This window comes from Seriola aureovittata, chromosome 4, assembly GCF_021018895.1.
Source record: "Seriola aureovittata isolate HTS-2021-v1 ecotype China chromosome 4, ASM2101889v1, whole genome shotgun sequence".
NCBI lineage: Eukaryota > Metazoa > Chordata > Actinopteri > Carangiformes > Carangidae > Seriola > Seriola aureovittata.
In genome coordinates this window covers 16,647,329-16,669,606 of record NC_079367.1, presented here as the reverse complement: position 1 = coordinate 16,669,606, position 22,278 = coordinate 16,647,329, and the positions used below count along the sequence as shown (strand labels likewise).

General features: G+C 40.6%; 1 protein-coding gene and 1 long non-coding RNA gene across 2 annotated transcripts in view; one reads left to right on the top strand and one right to left on the bottom strand.

The window, feature by feature from the left end:
* The window catches only part of dock10 (dedicator of cytokinesis 10), a 64,421-nt gene extending 53,258 nt beyond the window's left edge, over nt 1–11,163 (bottom strand). The window contains exon 1 of the mRNA XM_056373746.1: nt 10,843–11,163. Coding sequence (XP_056229721.1) covers nt 10,843–10,950 — 108 coding nt within the window. The 5' untranslated portion in view covers nt 10,951–11,163. The remainder of the gene's footprint in view (nt 1–10,842) is intronic.
* Nucleotides 11,164–14,358: 3,195 nt separating this feature from the next.
* Nucleotides 14,359–22,278, top strand: part of LOC130168122 (uncharacterized) — a 67,810-nt gene continuing 59,890 nt past the window's right edge. The window contains exon 1 of the long non-coding RNA XR_008827383.1: nt 14,359–14,746. This is a non-coding gene — a long non-coding RNA (uncharacterized LOC130168122). The remainder of the gene's footprint in view (nt 14,747–22,278) is intronic.

Here is a 22,278-nt window from a genome sequence, read left to right as displayed (position 1 = left end):
AGTCAGCAGGAATAGCAATGAGTTAAAGTGGTATCTTTGAGTCAAATCTATCTCCACTCCTGCCTCTTGGCAGATAAAAACTATGACCATACGCTGACCCTACACCACTAAGTCCTAATAATTCAATAAGTTAGGGCTGGACCTAAATAAATACATACATAAAAAGATTTATGTTGATAACAATAAGTTTGTTTGTTTTTTGTTTTTGTTCTTTTAGTGCATGTATTTCCTTTGTCATGTTGACTCAGTTCAGTTTATTATTCCAGTATGACCAGTTTAAAAAATAGTTCAACATTTGGAGAAATATGCTTATTATGCTTTTATTATGGTTATCTCTCGCAGAGAGTTAGATGAAAAGATTGACACAGCATTAACAGGCTGATACAGCCAGCAGCCCTTTAGCTTAGCTTAGCTACACTCTCTATCCAGCACTCCACCTACCAACACCTTTGAAGCTCATAGATTAAGACAATATACTGTATATATTTCTCACCCTGAGGTTGCCAGATAAACAGCGGAGACTCACTGCTCCCGCCCCACAGGACGGCCTGTAAAACCACACTGTGCCATTTTGACACTATAGTTTTTTTTTTTGAAAAGATTAACAAACAATATAAAACATTACTTTGTGAGCTTTAGAGGCACTGATAGGAATATTTTGGTATGCGTACAGAGCCAAGCTAGCCATTTCAACCTGTTTGCATTCTTTATGCTAAGATAAGCTAACTGGCTACTAGTGGCTAACTGGCTACAATAATTCTCCTAGTATTTTCCACGTCAAACTAATCCTTAAAAAATCTCTGCGATATGTGTAAATTCACATCGGTAATGTTGGTCATTTGATAAACGTCTGTTTATTGTCCCGTCCTTACATGTGTAGTGTAAGAAAAAGATAATGTGCAAGAAAGTTACCACAGAAGAATATGTATTCTGATCCAGAATTTCACCAATTAAAGGACCAGTGTGCGGGATTCAGTGGCATCTAGTGGTGAGGTTGTAGATTGCACCCGAACTGAATACCCCTCCCCTTACACCTCCTTTTCCAAGTGTGTAGGAGAATCTACGGTGGCCTTAAAGTATTGTAAAAACGCAAAGAAAGTCCCTCTATAGGGCTGGTGCTTGATTTGTCCGATGGGGGCTACTGTTGAAGACATGGTGCAACGCAGGCCGGCTCTGTGGAAGAGGGGCCCACTCCCTATGTAGATATGAAGGGCTCATTCTAAGTTAACAACAGCACAACGATTTTTAGTTTCAGGTGATTATACAATGAAAACATAATTATGAATTTTATATTTCCATTTCTGCCAATAGACCCCCTAAATCCTCCACACTGGTCCTTTAAGCATGTTGATGACATGCTTTTTTCCAGCCAGTTATTTTGTGCTACTAAGTGTTATGTCTATGCACTGCCACTCAAGACAACTCATTATCTGTATGTGAAAACAATCTGTTCTATTTGTAACATGGACACCGACACTGCAGACATAATAATGTGCGAGCATGCATGTGCTTACCTTTATCTTGGTGCATATAAGTGGATGGATGTGCGTAACTGCAGTGGGTGCAAGTAGTGAAATATTAATAACAGCAGCTTGTTTCTGCCTCTTTCTGTTTTACTTTCTGATACCAGGGCAAAGAGGACAGACACGGTCAGATGGGATTATCTGTGGGTTGATCAAAGCTAACAGGGAACAGTTAGACAGGCTGAGTAGAGAGGGACAAAAAAGATCTTAGAGGATTTGACCATGTAAAAAAAACATAGCTCTGTTTTAACATTTATAGACTTTCAGGACAGTTTGTAGAAATTGTAGCATGCGTCACATTTTCTTTACATCCAGTCAAGTTTGTTGCTACATTAGATCAGTCTCATATTCTCTCTGCCTCACTCTGTCCACGGAGTGAAGACGGTTAATGAGGGAAAGTCCAAATCACGTATAGCTGCCACACAATGTGTATGAGTGTGTGTATGGATATAACAGGGTGAGGGCAGCAGGGCATGCGGGTCAGACGGTAATGGCAGTAGCATATTTAGGCCGCCTACTCTGGAATGCAGAGAGAGGGAGAGATACAAAACTGCAATTCACTCGCAGAGAGTCACTGGACTATTCTTAGTCCAGTATGTGAAGTGGACCCCCCCCCCCCCCCCCCCCCCCCCTCCCCCCTCCCTTCCCCTTCAACCCCTCCCCGGGGGCCATGAACGGAGTCTGGATGGACGAGTGGACGGCGGTGTCTATTAAGGTACGGGGCAGGACGGCGAGGCCCCGATGGAGAGTTTGAGAGAAAGAGAGAGAGGATAAAAGTTAAGCTCCAGTGAGGCAAAGCCTGGTCAGCTCAGTCTGAATGGAGCAGTTCACTGGCTGTGAAGCCTCTCTCTCCAAAGAGCCTATTGTAAACGCACACTGGCACAATGCATGGAGCCCCGGGGACCTCACTCTCTCACTCTCTCTCTCCTCCTCCTCCTCTCATGTGACCTCTCACAAACACTGACATACAGACAGACAAATACTTTCTCTTTATCTAGTTTTCCTACCTAGACTAAACAGACTTTTTGTCTTCTAATACAATTCAACAACTGGCTGTCTGACACAATGCTACATGTATTTCAGAAGAAAAAAAAAAAAGAGTTTCCTGTGCTCACACCCAGCACGTACTTTACTGAGATCACTGTGCAGCATCACGCAGAGTTCAAACAGTGGGGGAATTCAGCAGGAGACAGTGTCACTAGTGACAGTGACAGGCTCAGATTTTTCTTTTTTTCTCTTTTCTCTTCGCTTTGCTTTTATTTCTCTGTCCTTTCTGAATGAGTCATTTAGAAGATGTGGAGAGACACACACCAAGGCCTGGCAGTGCACGGTCCTACTGTTATCGGGCAAACACGGCTGAGTCGTCTGCAGCTCAGTCATAACAAATGTCAAAGAGCTATTCATCTCCTCTAATCCCTTTCTCTATTCTCTTGTCTGCATGTCTAAACACACCGGTGACACAAGAAGCATTCACTCAAAAATAACAAGGAGTGAGAACTGAAGAGCCGTGCGAATGTTATCCAGTTGATTTTGAAGAAAGAATGAGGGAGTAGAAAGGAAGTGTAGGTAATTAGGGAATTCATGTGGCGATAGAAAGAGGCAAAGCAAGAAAAAAGGCAGAGAGGGAGCAGAGTGGAGGGAGGCAGAAGGTGAGAAGTGAAAATACAACAGGGGGAGAGGTAAGCAGAGGTAAACTGGAGGGAGGAACAGAGAGGGAGACGGTGCGGGGGGGGGGGGTTAGAAAAGAGGAAAAGAAAAAGTATGTGTCACCCTGCTGAGGAAATCTCTAAAGTGATATGAACATGCATTTAAGTTGCAACACATGATGAAAGCGCCATCTCAGAAAGGCTGCAGACTGAGTCGTTCAGAGACACAAAATGCATGGTGTGTGTGTGTGTGTGTGATAGAGAGAGAGAGAGAGCATGATATCCTGTCCCACATGTGCACAAACACAATCTAGAAGGTGACAGATTCACAACCTGGCCTGACACATACAGAGTGCAAGATAGTCCATAAACAAACTGAGATGGAGAAGTGCACAAAAGGTGACACGCATGCAAGATAAGATAAAATAAAGTGGCTAAACTTCTCTATAGCTCCTAATAATCATTCTGTAGTCCTACTTTAATAGTTCCATTGCAATGTTACAGCCCAAAAGCTCCTTTCTTAATTGCTCTTGCTGGGGGAGTCTCTTTTCTCTCACAGGCTTATTTATACGGTTATTCAATCCAACTGTGGTATCTTTTCCAAAACCCCAACTTATGTAAGAGAATAACTGTATTGGCAGACAAAGAAATGTTGATTTGTGAAGCAGCTTTATATCCGAATCTATGGGAATTAAGATAAGTGCATAGCATTTCTATTTTCTTTCCTGAAGTGTTGTGAAACTAACTTTCCTGAAGAACTGGAACACTTACATGAACGTCTACAGGGACCTGAAAAGTTGCTAGCGTGCAAGCTTATGAATATAGCACACTGATACTCAGAATTGTATGCACACTCCAAACTGAGCTCTCTGAAGACACTGTGACATGTGCAAATACTGCACATGCAGGGCTAAACGTATTATGACACACATACAGTATAGACACACACGTCCATGCACATACAGGACAGAGTGTTTTGTAAGAGGACAAGTTAACTGCAGTAGAGCCTCAGTGCAGACTCCTCTGGGAAGGGAAACCGATCTACTGAATCTTTCTCTTCCTCTTCTCACCCTTCCTCCCTCATTTTCTCCCTGGTTTTCCCCCTCTTTATGGTCTAGCCTTCTAAAATGATAAGAGACTGGTGATGTCTGACCCAATTATAAGCTGGATTCTCACTCCAGCGGCACTCCTGTTCCTGTCCTACCTTTCCCTGTCCAGATGTAACAAGAGGCACGTGACAGAAATGACAGGATCAGTGCAGATCTCATTCAGCAGCTACAGCCAGTCTAAAAACCTCTCGAGAGCAAAGCAAAAGAGATAAATACAGGAAAACAATGGAGGTGATTAAAGGCGGAGTGGGTGTTCAGAAACTGGTTGGAGGAGGTGGGTTACAGATATAATTAAAAGAATAATTTTCATATAAGCAGCTATACAAACCAGCAAATTAATTTCTGAGGTGCAGTATCTTCTAAGATGTAGATGAGAGAGCGTGGGAACAGAAGAGCGATGGATGAGATGAAATAAGATACACTAGAGGGAAAAAAGTAGAGATATGCGAGGAGTGATTGGAGTGCTTCCTGTTAGAATTCCATCCTAAGTGACCTTTCTCTGTTGCCGTGGAAACGGAGACATAGCAGTGGGAGAGTAATTACTGGTAATCTGACCAGTTTCTCTCCTCTGAGACAATTGATTTTCAGCATTATCAATTTGACTAACTCGCATGACACGGGCCAATTAGTTGGTGTTGCACGCTGCCGGCCACTGATTAACCTGACACTCTCATCTTGAAGCAGAGCAGTGCACTAGTCAAATCAAGATAAAACCAAGCTGACACAGATCTTATTCAGTTACAAACCCATGTGCATGCTACAGGGTTTTTCTAATGCAGCCTACGTGGTTGGTTGTTCAGAACAACCACATGTACCACACAGGCACAAACACGCAGACGTATTAGGCGACTATGCATGTATGTTGGACAAAAAGTCAGGTCAGCAGTCATTCACAATGCACTGCAGGCGGTCAACATGATGCGTCATGAGGAGAAAGTGGAGTCAGACTGACAGCGTGTCCCCCAACAGCCACACGCACACCACCAACATGTCGCTGGAACATGTCTACCCATAGTGCCCCCCCCCCTCCAAAAAAATGACTGCTTCACGCTGTCTGACACAAATTTTCGCTCCAGACAGACAGACATGCCCAGTAGTAGTATTTTAGTAGAAGAACAGACACACACAGAACATGACTAGTCTAAGCCCAGAAGGCTGAGGAATAAAGGCGGATGTACATACAGATTAACAGAGAGCAAAGAAAATGAAACTAATTTAATGAGACAAGACCAAAAACAGTCCAATTTCCAAGGAGAGGAGAAGAGAGGAGAGGAGAGGAGAGGAGATCCTTAACAGATCTAGACAAATATCCCATCTTCTGTCCTCTCTTCCACGGAGTATAAAGTGAGATGAGTTGCATAACTGCTGGCATAAAGCTTGGGAGTGAGTGAAAAATAAAAAAAGAGCTAAAGAGAGGTGAGTGAAATAGTGTGTGAACACCCTTTTCAATATTTGCCTACACATAACATCTACTGTAAGTTTAGGGTCATATATTAAAAAAAAAGAAAAAGAAAGAAGAAATACAGGAAGGAAACGTGCTTCGACTTTAACCAAAGTGTGACATTCTTTCGATACGTTGCAGTGTGAGTGCGAGCGTATTCACTTTTTAGCGTTAAAGCCAAAGAACACACACAGTACTTACTCTCTGGTGATTAGTTTAGGAGAACAGGAGCGTGCACATAAGCACGGAGGTGAACCGCACTGGTAAAGGACCATACCAATGGGTTTTTTCACATTTAAGCCCATTAACTATAAGTCAAATATATTTTACATCACTGTCAACTTCTTTCCAAAGCAATCCACAAGTTCTTAAAGAGATTTCATACCTGATTTCTCTTGTTTATGGAGGAGAAAATACTTAAAAACCATTTTCATCTCAGTTACATAACTGTTTGCTGGGGCCTTTAGCTACCTCCAAAACAGTCAGCGGAGCCAATATAAGGCTGAAATGATTAGCAAAAGTGATCATTTAGTTGACCAACAGAAATGGATTAATTGTTTAGTTATTTTTCAAGTAAAAGTGGCAGATTATTTTGGGACATGCAACTTTTCAGGTTTTGCATTATTGTACGTTTTATTATACATCCTTGTGAATTGAATACTTCTGGCTTTTGGACTGTTGGTCAGATAAAACAAGAAATTTCAAGTTACCTTGGCTTCTTGACAATTTTGATGTGCATTTTTCACTATTCTGATATTTCATATACCTAACAGTCAATCGATCAAATGAAAAAGGCAACTGGCAGATGATTAATCGATAATGAAGTGTGAGTTAGTTGCAGCCAGAGCCAGTATGATATGACAATCAATGGTAGAAACTTGAAGCTTGCTTGAAGTAGTCAATGACATTAAACAGTTAGTAAGCTTAATTCGTGGAAAACAGTCAGCAGCAGCAATGTAGAGTTTCTAAAGTGATTTGAAATTAATGAGCTAAATCACTAGAAGAAAAACACTGATATTATTATTGTGCACATTGAAGGATTACAGGACCATCTCTATGACTGGACAACAGACACTGGTTAGCAACAAAATGGAAAATTCACAGAAAATGCCTTGGAGGCTGGTATTGGACACCAAAAATAGTCAATATGTGATCAGGCATGAAGCTGGTAGTACCATAAGGGCACCAAGGATGCCAAAGGCAAGGAGTGGAATTATCTGCCAAAGGAAAGACAGGACCATGGCAATATAACACCAAAAACTGGATGCCGTGTGGAAAGGCATGAGCATGCATATGGCCTAAAGGAACGAGCGCTGGTGACTGCATACAAGCAACCCTGTGCTACTGGGTAAATAGACTCTGAGCTACAGTGGGATGCCAGGGTGGGCATGTTGGCCCCAATCTCTGGCTGTGTGGTTAGTGTGGCTGGCATCCTCGAGGCATGGTATGACATGTGGTTCATCCCAGCAGGATGCCAGACTCACAACAAGAATGACACTTGTGTCTACACTGCTGTGCTGCTCACTTGTGCTGAGAGTCATGATAAACACACTCATTGTGGTGCCAAAAATCAGCCGAGGTTGGTCTAAAATATAGTGGATTTTGTTGTGAATGTTAATGCTATTCTACTGTATCTTAAGGATCCATTGTTATTTGGGTGTACAGGAGCTCAGAGGCCAGAAAAGATGTAAGGGAAAACATCCCATGGTAACTGAAACAACATGTACTTTCTAAAAACCAAAACTCAACCACCATTACATCCTTCATTCTTGTAACTATCTACCCTTCCATGCGCCCTGCATATTTGAGGATGGGTGGGCTGACCACTATGAGAAACAGTGAAGCAGTCAGAAAGCAGTGATTGCTTTCACAGAGCAGTTCATCAGAGGAAAATGCAGCGTGCACCGGGGGGATTTACCAGGTATCACGTATGCTACACACTCATGAATACATGCAGACATTCTCACACTCACACTCACACTCACACTCACACTCACACTCACACACACACACACACACACACACACACACACACACACACACACACACACACACACTTCAGAAACTGATCTAACCTGACTTGGGACCCATGCAGAGCAGTGAGAAAGACACACAGAGGAAAACAGTGTCAGAAGTGACTCAAATACAGAAGAGACGGTGAAGGCATGGAGAGATGGGGAGTGAGGGGGGGTGGGGGGGTGGTGTTAAGTGAATGAGGAAAACTGGCTACTATGACAAGAGAGAGGGGGTCAGTGATGGAGAGAAAAGAGGCTCACGCTTCACTGAATGTTACGCCATAGGGCCTGATTCTGCTGACCTGGTTTCTTTCACCAACAAAGGCTGTGCATTAACATGCTCACAAAAATGTCCACAAACACATGCAACACAGCGCCTATGGACATTTACACACCCACTTAACCTGTGCACACGCGTGTTATACCAACGCACTGACACACATGCTGACTCCTCTATCAGGCTTCCCCCTTCTCCACATTCCTACATCATATCTGTACATACCATAGAAAGACTTCAAGTAATTTATTTATGACTCTTTGTCATCATTACTTTTTCAAGATATAGGAAGAAAATGAGACTAGTCAGTGAGTCTCTTGCACTGGAGAATGACAAAGACAAAAAAGCTGAGGTCTTTGCACACACTGATGTAGATCAGATTATTAGTCATGGTTTCAATTTCAGTTCTCACTTTTGGTAAATGGCACCTCACATTTGAGTTGGGTGTTCTGGTAATTCCTGCATCAAGGAGGGAAATATAACAACATACACGATATGGGTTTGTCAAAAATCAGGGACTTTTTCATACTCGTTACACTACGATATTCATGCCTAAATATGGCTGGCTGTACTAGGCCTCAATGAGCAATGTTGCAAATTAATAAGCAGGTTTACTTTATGGCAATATTGGAGTTTCATATGATATTTGCACCAGTGTGGTAACTTCATTCGATCAATATGGTTACTTTAACCATTAACTATTTCTCAACTGATTTTCCAGAAGATGTTTTACACCAAGATATATATCGATATCATGGTATAAAATTACATATACCAAGATAAAACATTCACGATCATAACTTAAGGCAAAAAACCCTTGAGCACTTGTACAACACAACTGGTATCTGTAGAAATATATCTCGAACATCAGAACTTGTTTTTGTAGAAAATGTTCTTTTTTAGAGATGTAGTCGGATTGTTTTTCTGAAGCATACACAACTCCACCTGAACTTCAACATGTTCCGCATCTAAAAATAGAACTTTTTTCACCACAGACATATTGGAAAAGTACAGGTGTTACTAATACTAACATTAACAATGGCTCTGTTCTTTTAAAGTGTCCCACTAAGCTGTATTATAGTGACACTAAGCCAGCATGCATAATACCTGGACACTGAAGCATCATTTACACATGTGCTTTCCCTACTGTGACATCTCAAAATGTAAAACAGTGCTGTGCATGACTAATGGATGGGGGCTTTAATGACAAATACAAATATGTTGACAAATTTGCTTGTGAACTACGTGCATCATGATTGTACTTTTTTTGCTTGAAAACAACAGGCTAAGCGTGTGACTTCAGCTCTAGTGCTTTTTGGCAAGGCAATTGTTACTGCAGTGCAACACTGTGTATCAGTGTCCTACATGATACAACACAAGGTGACTCGCCAGTCAATTCATACATCCAATAAAGGAATCAATATGCACTGCTCTGTTTTACTCCATTTGGGGACATGACAAATGCATACTGTCAGTAAACCTGATTTTACTTTTAGAGCTCATGTTATTATGAATATTGTATCCTGTTGTATTCTGCTGACCCAGTGTCAGTAGTAACATCTGGCTGCTTATAGAAAATGTCTATTTTCCGATGAGAAGCACACTGGAAAAGCAAGGTTTCATTCACTGTGCTTCTCTGTTCAGTTCTTTTCCATTTTAATCCTATCTTCTGCCATGCACCCCGTTAGAAATGCTGTGAGTGATATTACATTTTCCCTCTTTATTCCAATCAATTCCCACTACGCTCTGTTCTGCGTGTGTCCCACTGACACACTAACACCAGAGTGAAGAGGATGTAGAGTAGCAGCAAAGATACTCAAGTGGAGTGACCTTTCTCTATGCTAATCTCTACAGAATGGACAAACACACAGACACACACAGACAGACAGACAGACAGACACACACACACACACACACACACACACACACACAAAATGTAAGGTAGAGGATTTGTCCTCTGCCAGATGAATCAAAAGGACATCATCAGTACAATCAGAACACAAATCCCTCTCCTTGTGTGTGTTTGTGGCTGGTTTTTTTCCTGGCTTACCCCTCCTCCCACTATTTTATGTGTCAATCAGACTCTCTCATTATGAGGCGTGACACACCCACTGAAGCCTCTCTTTCACGTTTCATGATATTAAAATAGCCATGATAATATAATTAGTTGTAAATCAAGCACAGTGGTCGAATGAATCCCCCTCTTTTCCCTTTCTCTGTCCCTCCCTCCATCTTCCCTTGGTGTTTCTGTGCACCGCTGGGCAGATGTAAACCGCTGGCTGTGTGATACCGCATCCTACTACCCTACTACCAAGCCGCTATTTACTGCATTTCATTCACTTCATCCAGCCACACTGAAATAAACTCCAACCCACAGGGGAATATGATAGGCTCTACGACTTTATAGCCACATTACCAGCCAATAAGCGGCTTCTTTCCAATACCCACTGGAAAGAAATGTGGCGATTCCTTAGCCTACAAAGCGTTTTAGCCATTTAAATGTATTGAATTGTTCCCCCTTGCAGGATCAATAGGCTGAACAGCACTGCTGCACTGTGCTGCAAGTGTTCATCCACTGCAAAGAAAGATGCAACATGAATGTCAATGTCAGGTCTGCTACAGCTACAATGCAGCGGTGCGGTGTGTCTAACAGAGGCTGGTACATGATACCACCAAATCTAATGCTTTTTGGGGTCACAAAGCAGTAAAAGCCCAGAGAAGCAAAAAACAAACACACAAAAAAAAAGCAAAAAAAAAAAGCTCTGGGCCCACAGGTGGTGATGCGTTTTGACTACCACCATGTTTTTACAATTCATGCGGGTCTTACTCACCGTCACTGCGGAGTGTCTGACTGCGTTGCACGCTGTCTGCCGTATCTCCGCCGCGCTCCCCGGTTTCAGCAGGTTCTTGGTGAATCTCCGGGTCGATTCGGCTGCCATCTCCTCATCTGAGCGGCCACCGAGCACAATTCAGCCTGGTAATTTCTGCTGCAGTCAGACCTGGCCCTCACTCCTAACATGAGCCGACCGAGCTGTGTTTACACACACACACACACACATACACGGAGATACTCACACACAAGCTTCACACACACACACACTCACACACGCACACACACACAATTGGTTCACGCACGTAGAGCGCGGAGTGCAGAGAGGATGCCAGTGAGCCGAGATTGGTGTCAACTTTCAAAGTTAAATACTGTATTTCCGATTTTGACTTTCAAATTAAAATACATTTTACGAACCAACCTGTAATGGAACATTGAGTAAGAGTGGTGCGTTTATTTTGAAGGCAAAAAGCACCAATTCCAGTGTAATTCGTCTATGACGTCTTTTGTCAACTTGATGTGTCGTAGGAAGAAAATAATTTTCACAGTTCTGCAAATGAATTTCACTTTCATGAAGCCAAATTCATATGTGCTTCAATATATTAAAAGTTGATGTATCATTGTAGTCTATAGACATTTATTCAATATTCGGCTGCCTGAAACTTGATGTGACCAGGGTATTTCAGTCTATACTGTATTCATCATGCATCTCAAGGGGAGCTCTGAAATGTCAGCTACTCATCAGCAGTCCAGTCACGATCAAGGGAAGATGGAGCAGCTTTTACAGTAGACTTTACTAGATGTGGGAGAGACACAGACCAACAGCGACACCTGGCGGTAGGAAAGAGTTTTTACTTCCCTATCATCACAGTTACTTGTGAAGAGAGGTCTGCCGTTCCCAGGGGTGGACAAGTATTCAGATCTTTTACTTAAGTAAAAGTACTAAAACCATACTATGAAAATACCCCACTACTTAAAAATCCTTATATCCTTACTTTTACTTAAAATCATATATTATCAGCAAAATGTACTTAAAAGTATCAAAAGTAAAAGTAATAATGTGATTTATTATCATATACGTTTTTGGATTAATATTACTGCTGCATATGCATATTGCATTTTAGTACTATGGATGTTTAAGGTTGAGCTAATTTGAACTACTTCATTTACTGTTGGGTATAGCTTAATCTACAGAAATGCATCATATTCTATAAGATCATCATATGTATGTACAGTCACTGTCCTGTGAGAACTATGTGGGCCTAATTCTAAAAAGTTAACTTTTCATGAGCTCAGAAAAACAGCCCAGATTTCATCTTTGTTCCAGCTACTTCCAGTTTGTTTATCTTAAGAAGTCGGAGAATTTTCTCAACCCATGAAGGATCATGTTGCATGTTTTTCACAGGACAATAGGGTATGAAAAATTGTTATCTGAAAAGTAACTAGTAACTAAAGCTGTCAGACAAATGAGGTGGAGTAGTGGAAATACTCAAGTAATGTTGGGATCCAAGTGATTCCCAAATGGTATAGGCAATGTTTTTTGTTTGTTTGTTTTTGTTTTTTTGCTTTTTTTGGTGTCTATGTGTTGTTCTTGTCTGTTAATCTGATTATCTGATTTGCATTTTGTAATTTGTATTGGTGTAATGTAACATTGAGTGTGTTACCTGTAGCCTGTAAACCGAAAATAAATAATCATATATAAATGATTCAAGTCTCTCAAATTTGTAATTAAGTACATTACTTGAATGAATGTACTTAGTTGCATTCCACCACTGATTATTCCTGTCAGAGAGAACAACAAACTACAAGCTTGAGTACATATAGTTTGTTCAACAGCTTGTAATTTACAGGCTTGTAAGAGTTATAGTATGGAATTGCTGGATTACAGTTGTTAATGTTGGCCCTCAATGAGCGAAATAATGCAGATGGATAATCTTATAATCTTTTTTAAAATAGTCCATCACAAAAATTGCTCTGACGAAACAGTATTTATCATCAGTTTCTCAAACAATACATTAATGTTTTGCCTCCCCCTTGTGTACATAAGGAGCATTGCAAAAAAAAGAAAAGAAAAGAAAAAAACCTCAAAGCTGACACTTCAATGTGTATCATAGAGGTGAACAGGACTTTAAAAACTCCAGAAACAATGTTGTGGCTACAAGAAAATGAGAATGCCTAATATGAGATGGGGATGATCTGGTCCCTCAATGCTAAATTTACTTTTTTCCAGAACCAAGGCAAACCATGACTATCCCAAATAGCTACAACTGGCATTTTAATAAAAATACCTAATCATTTTTTTTCTTTTTTTTTTTGTCACATAACACTTTCTTATTTTTCTGTCATGTCTCCCTCATTTTTCGTGAAAAGAGACATGCAGTGAGTAAAATAGCACCTCTTTGGGATGTAACAAGTGATAATGTGAGTCATGTTGAGTGGTCAAAGTTGATATTGCACTATTTCAGTCGAGGCAATCGTGGCAAGCCTCCTGGAGGGAAGGAGGATGAAGTTAACTGGATCCTAAATGTATTAAATGTATCAAACTATAGCTACATGCAGCAATGTTGGGGTCCAGCAGCCCAGCAAGCCAGAGTTGCCAGGGTAACACAATATCATTATGTCAAGGGCATGGTTGTTAGCACTCACAGCAAGTTTCTTGATTAAAGATTGGTTGAGATGTGACTTGATTTCTTGTTTGGCACCCTTGCTCCCAATTTTGATTGACTCTGATGGATGAGTGCTTTTGCAAATCAAAAAGCCAACAAGTAGTTTTGTCGGGCTTGGTTTGAAGAACATCTATGTCCATTTTGGTAAAGACCAGACACAAGATCTTTGATTTGAAATCACACGCATAAACCAATATAAGGGAAATCTAATTTCTCTTCCGGTTTGGCCGCTTTGCTACCATCTCTAATTGGCTGTGACAGCTGAATGCTTTCAAAATCCAAAAGATGTGATGACTTTTCAATTAAGTTGACATAAGTTGCCATATGCCTCGGCTCAACCTTGGGTCCTTCTATGGAATTACCAGACAATTTAGATTTTTAGGCAAACGCATCAACAGTTACAAGGCAAAATACAAACCTATTGCAGGGTCCTCTACATTTCAGGGCACCATGTCTTGAGCCACTTCCTGATGGGGTCCTAAGTCCATATACGAAATGTAGTTTTTATAGCTGAAGATCATCTGTGCCACTTTTAGTAAAGTTTGGACAAAATTTGTCTGAGGAGTGGCGGAAAAACACTTATACATAAAATCCAAGATGGCGGAAAATCCAATATGGCGGGAAATTGATGTCATATGGGTCGTTGCACTAGGACGGAATTCAATACAATAGTATTTCATTTTTGAAAATGGGGCGTAAGGTTCAAAAGTTACATGTGTGAACGCACCTCCAACTTTGACCTGTTGGTGGCGCTAGAGCGCTTAAGACACAGACATGAAACTTGGCGAAAAGCATCACGGGAGTGTCCCTAATCAGTGTGCCAAATTTCAAAACTTTTACCATACGATTTGACTGCCATAAACTCCAAAGGCAGAAGAAAAATATGGAGAAGAAAAGGTAGACACATACAGTTAACTAATGCGGCTACTCTCATGATGTTACCAAACAGTGAATGGACAGTTCTGTGTGGATAAACCTCTGAAGTGACTGGTGCCAGTCATACCCTGGTCTTACAAACGAAAGAAAGTGAACATTTAAGCTAACAACAGTTAGAGTTTACTCATTAGTTTCCCAGTGTTGCTAATAATATTAGCTACCTTGCTGAAATACCAGTTGGCTCGCAGCGATGGATAGAGAAGACCTGCTGTAAATAAACCAACAAAATGACGGTCACAGGACAAGTGGATATGAATGACATGGACACTTAATATCCAGGAAATGACTGCAGCGTCAAAAACGGTGAGTCAGATACACCATTTGTCTTACTCTGTCTCTTTTCTTGTTTCTAGCTGGTGGTTAAATGCCTCTACTTGGTTGTCTGTGTTTTTGGAATTCCTTGCTGTGTTCTTGTTGTCATTATTATTAAATATCCAGTCACCCGTTGACTGTGTGCAAAACGTCTGCGAGTTGCTGATGGCAATTTCTTCAATTTTTTTTTTTAAAGCTGAAGTGTAGCCGCTTCAGTAACAAGCTAGAATATTGCTGGCCGTATAGGCTGTGTTTTGCATGGTAGACATGCAGTATATGATAATAGTAAGTCATGTATCTGATACATGCATTGATACTTTTAGATCTGTCAATGTTTACAGTGTGTCGTCCTTCAGTATTCAATATGTTTTTGTATGCCAAGAAGATAAATTGTGTAAGTCACGTATCTTTGATATGTGCATTGGTTTTTGATATGATTACATATCTGTTGTCTCAATTTCCCCAAGTTTACAAATAGATTGTTATGCATTATGCATTCTGTTGTATTATACCACTATGGAACAGTACTCTGAATTTATGAACTTGGTTTTGAAATGACACAGTATTCTACTTTATACCTTAGATGACCTGTCTGACTTTGCTTGAGTCACTTTGCTCCTAAAACAAGTGCTCACTTTCAAAGTTGATTTACCTGGCACCTCTAAAAGAACAACTGTGGCTCCAGTCTGGCTTGTGGGGTTTTCACTGCCACTTTGCCACCACAGGATGGGCCCTTGGGCACATATGTGTGAAAGAACACTGTTTTTCTGCCTACCTACCTACCTACCTACCTACCTCCCACCCTCACAAATCACAAATCACGACAGTGTCATGTTGATGGCTTTTTTCTTCAAATTGTTGTATTTCATTGGGGTTCTGAATGAACCCTTTGACTTTGCAGCAGTAAATATTAATAATGGGGATCATCAGTCTCTTCACACAGATCCCTTGAGCAACATCTTACACATATGAAGATACGTAATGGTTAGTTGCACAGATAATCATGTATTTGATGGCTCGAATATGAGGTCAAAGTCACTCGCAAAGATAAATATGATATACCAACTTTGATCTCTAGGTGGCAGTAACACATCAGGCATTGCCTTAGATGAGTTTGTGCATTTAACCAGAACAAAAGCCTCAGCTCCAGGAGCTCATAAATAAAAATTTGACACAGTACAACATGCCTATAACAAATTTTGTTGTGGTCTATCTTGGCCAGGACAGTCTGCATTTGCAGAGACTGTTGCAATAACGAATATGGTGGAAGTTATCACCGAAAATGTGATTATCGTCCCTGCAGGCAGCTCCAACACAAGGACAGGAGTAACATGGCCATAACATGCCTGGCCAGATCATAAAAGCATTTCTGTGGTGGAGACATCTGAAACAACTTATGCTCATGTTGTCCAACAAAGCATTATCAAAATCTGGTATATCATTATCATTTGGTTATAAAAGACTAACTTTGACACTAGACACATTATCAAGACTGAAATTCCTACTCAAGTAAGAGAATATGATGCGTCACAGATTACAGCATATCAGCTGTTACATCAGTTTTGTTTTGGTGCATTCACCATAGCATTTCACGCAGGCTCAAGAGTGGTGCTGACGACTAGCCTCCACCAATCGACGTACCTTTTGGTACAATTTGGAAGATACCTGTGAAATTGTCCTACATTGTTGTATCTTCTTAACTGGTTAGTTATAGCCATGCATGACTGCTGTGTGCAGTCACTGGGACAAAGCTAGCTGTGATGGTCAGTGAAAGTATGTAGGCAGGCTGCTCTCCATTTTGATTAGTAGTTTGGTAATTAGTAAATTAATGTGATTATTTGCTTCAAGAAGTAAAATATTAATGATTGATTGTGTGCGATTAATTGGGTTTTCCAAGTGACTTGCCCAACATTGCTGCTCTGCGGGCAAATAAGCCCCCTTTAGCACTAGTATGTATAACAAATAAAGTGGCCACAGAATGCAGAAATACAATTTGGAAACATGACAAAATCTTGTGCGTTCTGACAGACATCTAGGCTCACCTCAGAGCTGCAGACAGAGGCAGCCAGATGTGGATATAAAAGGGGGAATGGAGGCAAAAAAGCAGAAATAAAGAGGACAAGTAAAGTAGTCAAGAAAGAAGTGCTGGTGTACTCATAAATGATAAATTAATCTCATAATGCGTCAGCCAGACAGTTATGAATGCACTGTGAGTCCTACCCTAATCCCAACTCTGTATGGCTGACAGTAAAGGTTAACTGAGAGGTGAAAGTGAAATGCAGGATATGGAAAAGAGAAAACAGAGCAGCCAAGACAGAAAAAAGGGAGTGAGGAGGGTTGGTGAAATGCTGGATCTCTTCAGGCAGGGGTTGGACATAGTGCAGCTTTACGCAGCCTATTTTTCTTGTCAAGTCCTCAGATTCAATAACAAGATCGCACTCTCCAGCATCCACAGGTTCCTCAATTCAAGACTATCTTGAGGACAGAAGAAAGAAAAAGACCATTTGAAACCATTAGGGAGGGCAACAGGATCATATTTCTGCAGGCCAGGCTTTGCCAGAGTGTCTAATTCTAATTTCCTCTTTCACGAGCTCACACAAAAGGAGTGTATGTCCATCTGCTGTAAGCTCCCCCAGTGGGGAAAAAAAGAAGAATAGTGTGTGTAGGTGCCTGGGTCTGATGCTTGCATGTGTGCTGAATGTGTGTGTGTGTGTGTGTGTGTGTGTGTGAGAGATGCATTAAAAGATGTGAATACGATGTGTAGGAGAGTAAGTTACTGGACTTGTGTAAGATTGAGAGAGTATGGGAAATGGGAGCTTTTGTCAGGAGAGGACAAGCTGATGGTGGATATACAACCACAGAGAGAGTTAGGTGGAGGGAGACATGCAGTGATATTAAAAAAGTGGGTGGAGGGACAAAAAATGGAGGGAAATGAAAACAGGACATTTGCAAATAACATATGGATAGTTAAGGTATTTGAACATATGGGTCTGCAACTGTGGACGAGAATGTCAAGGGGAAAATCCACTGTATAGCTGAATTTCTCAACATCTCAGGCAGTTAAGTCAATAGATATGAACCTTTACAACCCAAACCAAACCCAGAACCAGCAGACAAGCTGGAGTTTATGATACTTTGAAGAATCAAAGACATGAGCTGCTTAAATGTAATGTTTTATTAACCTCTTCCATTCAAATGAACTTTTCACTTCTTCTTCACATATGCAACATGAACCTTGGCTTTATTTGTCAAGGCACTCTTGAGGATCACATTCGACCTCCAACTCATACATTAGAGCAGCTCCAGCATTTGTGTCTTCATCACGGAGACAATCTTAACTCTTGAGGTTTTGAAGAGTCTGAGTACACAAACTGTGTAAATATGTTAGTTTATCACTCCTGGCATATCCTGGCATTGCAAAGCAGCCATCACATGCAAATGCTGTAAACAGAAGTAAGTTGATATGGTTGATGTGTCAGCTCATAAGGAGCCTGTTGTAATGCCACCCAGTTATAAAATGTACAGTTTGGAATTCCTTCCAAACCTCAGTTGTTTCGTAAATTATACAGGCTAACAGAATCAGTCTTTGCATCTGCACAGTGTATTTACACACACATGGCCTTACACACACGTGTGAGGAGGTGGACTGCAAATATTTTAAGATAACAAGCAAATAAGAGAGGCAAAGGAATGAAAAAAAAAAGAAATGGTACTGCATATTATCCATAAATGCCAAACACAAACAGACACATTTGTTTGATGTTTCATATAATGCTGTTCAATACTTATTGGCAAAAAAAAAAAAATGCACTTCCATGTACCAAAACTTCCAAGTACCAAAAGTTTTCATTGTAGCGATGCAACAGCCAGAGCCAGAGGCATATTATTTTCAGGTTGTCCGTCCCATTCTCGTGGACACGATATCTCAGTAACGCCTTGATGGAACTTCAAATTTTGCACAAACATTCACTAGGACTCAAGGATGAACTGATTAGACTTTTGTAATCAAAGGTCAAGGTGACCTCACAAACGTGGTTTTAGCTATGTGAACACAATATCTCCATAACGCCTTGAGGGAATTTCTTCAAATTTGGTGCAAACAATAAATACAAATAATTCTAGTTTAGGTATATTTCTTGTGCAATGTTTCAAAAATTTCCCATCATTTAGTAAAGGTACCAAAACTCAAAGATAGTATTGATTTTTTTTAAATGATTTATCTGCCAAATAACTTGTTATCATTAGTGACAAACTAGTGGAAATTTGAATTTGAATTTCCTTGTCATCAGCTCACATGTTTTGTCCAACCAACCATGAGTGCAAAACAATTTACCATCATATAAGACAAAGAAAAGCAGCAAATCGTCATATTTGAGAAGCTAGAATTTGAGAATATTTTGCATTTTTGCTTTAAAAACTTTATATGATTACTAACTAATTGATCAATTGACTCATCATTTTACCTTTACTGTAATGCTACACGTCAAATCAGGTATAGATTAATTGACACTAAATGGATGACATATATTTTGTCATGTACATTGATCCTTTTGTGTAAATGTGTTTCCTCACTGTGCACGTGTTGATGAATATCTCACTATCACTTCTACATCTGCAAAAGGGCAATACTTGCTCTCTTGACTGTTGTAATCCTCTGGTTTTTCTTTCTCTATATTTTAGTTCTTCTTTGTGTTTCTACAGACTTGATTTTTACAAAGTCAACCAGGCATGTGCAGCGTCACTCTAAGTAGAACGTAGACTCCCAAATAGATGACATACCTGTCTGTATTTGTTCTGTACCCTTACTTTCTAGCTTTTCTTTGTGTTCTTTAATAAATGAATAGTTTTCGTCCTCTCTCATCCCTCTCTCATTCACACACTGTGTTTTCTGCATGTGTGTGCGAGTGTGCCCATGTGTCTGTGTGTGTGTGTTAGTGTTGGAGAAGAGTGTCTGGCGCCTGGGGTGAAATCAGGCAGATAAAAGGCAGTGATGAGGTCTGGATCCTCAGCATCCTGACAGCTGTAGATTAAATTAAAGAACTTCTGACAAATCAAACAGATTTCTCTCTCTATCTCTCCCTCTCTTTCTCTCCAACTCTCTCACTCTCCCTCCTCACCCCTAGAGCCCTCATCAGGCGAGCTGGGTGCGGAACTTGAAACAAAATGGATTTCATCTTTAAGGGCTTGGGCAGGCTTTGAAACAGCACCAGCTGCCGGGCCGACTCGTCTCTCTTTCTTTCTCTTTTGGACTCATTGGCTTGCCTTTTTTTCCAGATACTTCAACAAACTTGAGCCATATTGTGACAGATAAAGGTAGAACATCAGTACTTCAAACCCCGACAGTAATTGAGAGATGAAACAGACACATTTTCCAGGTTCTGAGAGGCCCGCTCCGATCAACACATCAAACGCTCCCACTCGGGATTCCAGGGAATGGCAGAGAGCGGCGCTCCACTCCCATTGGATCTAAATGCTGCTGTAATAAGATGTTAGTAGTTTCTAATGTGGTCTATTGGCAGTTAAACCCACTCTGATATGAAAATACAAGTCAAATAGGCCCACTGCTGATCCTGGTGAAGCACACACATGCACACACAGACACACTCAAAAAATAGCTACTGCCATCATGAAAATGTGCCTGTCATTGAAATATTGCACCCTAATGTGTGTGGCCCTCATGTGATTGCCACTCTAACATTACACAGATTAATAATGGAAGCCTAATTCAGACACATGCTGTCTCACAAAGGGAGACCTGACACCTGTGTCAAAAAAGGTTTTTTTTTCTTGATACTGCTTTAGCATATCGAATCTTGTGTATCAACTGTAGCTTTTATCTTTGCATAAAGCATTTTAACTGTCGTTACAACAGTTCCACATGGTTTTCCATGGACGTCCGCTAGTGACATGCATTTAGAAATGACAAATGATGTAGTTTAGACTAACTTTATATAGTAGTAGCAGACGAGTTACAGATACAGCAGATGCATTTATTCAATGTGGATTTCACTTTGCTGCTTGTCTGATGAGCCTAGAAAGAGGGCTAACACAATATTAACCTGCTGAATATTTTCACATCTAGTCATTTTGTTTATAAAATGTCAGCACATAGTGAAAAATGCCCTCTCTCACCTCCTCATCTTGAGATTCATTGTTTTATCTGACCATCAGCCTGAAAACTGAATTTATTTCGTTTTTAATCGCATTTGATAAAGAAAAGCAATTCCTCACAATTAAGAAACTGAAATCAGAGAATATATGGCATTTTTTGCTGAAAACATTATTGAAATTAAAGTAGTTGCTGATTAATTTTGTCAGGTGACTAATCAATGAAGTCACTAATTGATTCGCCCCCAGGCACTATATCACAATAAATTTGGAAGCATAAAGGCAGTCCACGGAATAATGACTTGAATTACTGAATTGTTTTATTAATATGATGTAAAATTTATTTTTAAAAAACAGCCTAGAAATTCATTGTTTTTCCCTCATTTTTCAATTGTAATTTCTTTAGACAGGCCGAGAGAGCCCATGCTTGACGCTAGACAAACTCTAGCACTCACAAAAATCACTCACAAAAATCTTTAAGAATGTTTCCAGTCACTAGAGAGCAGTATTGGGCAGCGATAAGAGGGATATACCGTGTGTGTGTGTGTGTGTGTGTGTGTGTGTGTGTGTGTGTGTGTGTGTGTGTGTGTGTGTGTGTGTGTGTGTGTGTGTGTGTGTGTGTGTGTGTGTGTGTGTGTGTGTGTGTGTGTGTGTGTGTGTGTGTGTGTGTGTGTGTGTGTGTGTGAGAGAGAGAGAGAGAGAGAGAGAGAGAGCAAAAAAGATAGTGTAAAAGAGTGTGTAGGCTCAAAAAGCCCAAGCTTCAGCAGCTGGCCAAACAGACTGAGCAGGGGTTCAGCAGGATGTGTGAGTGAGTGTGGGAGAGAGAGAGAGACAGAGAGAGAGAGAGAGGAGGAGTGGCGCAGACTGCTGAAGAAAGGCCTTCTTCTCACCCGAGTCCTCGGCCCTGCTGCTCAAACCAACAGAATTAATAGGCTCGTTTGCCAAGAAAAACACTCTAATCAGTGGGTTTCCTCTCATTAAAAGTTAATTAGTTTGACACGAGTTTCCTGCAGAAGAAAGTATTGGCCACTTAGAACTCATTAGAGCCAAAGGAAAACATCACACTGAGGAAAGCTGGAGGAGAGGAGAGAAAGGAGGAATGGGGTACACATACACACATTCATACACTGTAACATACAGTACACAGTGAAAGACTCTGGCACATCTACATCTACTTTGTGATTCCAAAATGTTTGTGGCATATATAAACATGCATGTCAACTCACATATACTTGTAGACACACACACATATGTGTACCGGCATACATATACAATACTGTAACCTCGTCTAAAAGCATGTGGGTGATCTGAACCTGCAGTCTGTGATGGCGTCAGTAATAGCAAGAAGCAGTTGCCCAGGAAACTGTCTATCTGTCCTGCTTCCAATTTCATGAAACTATACAATATAATATATG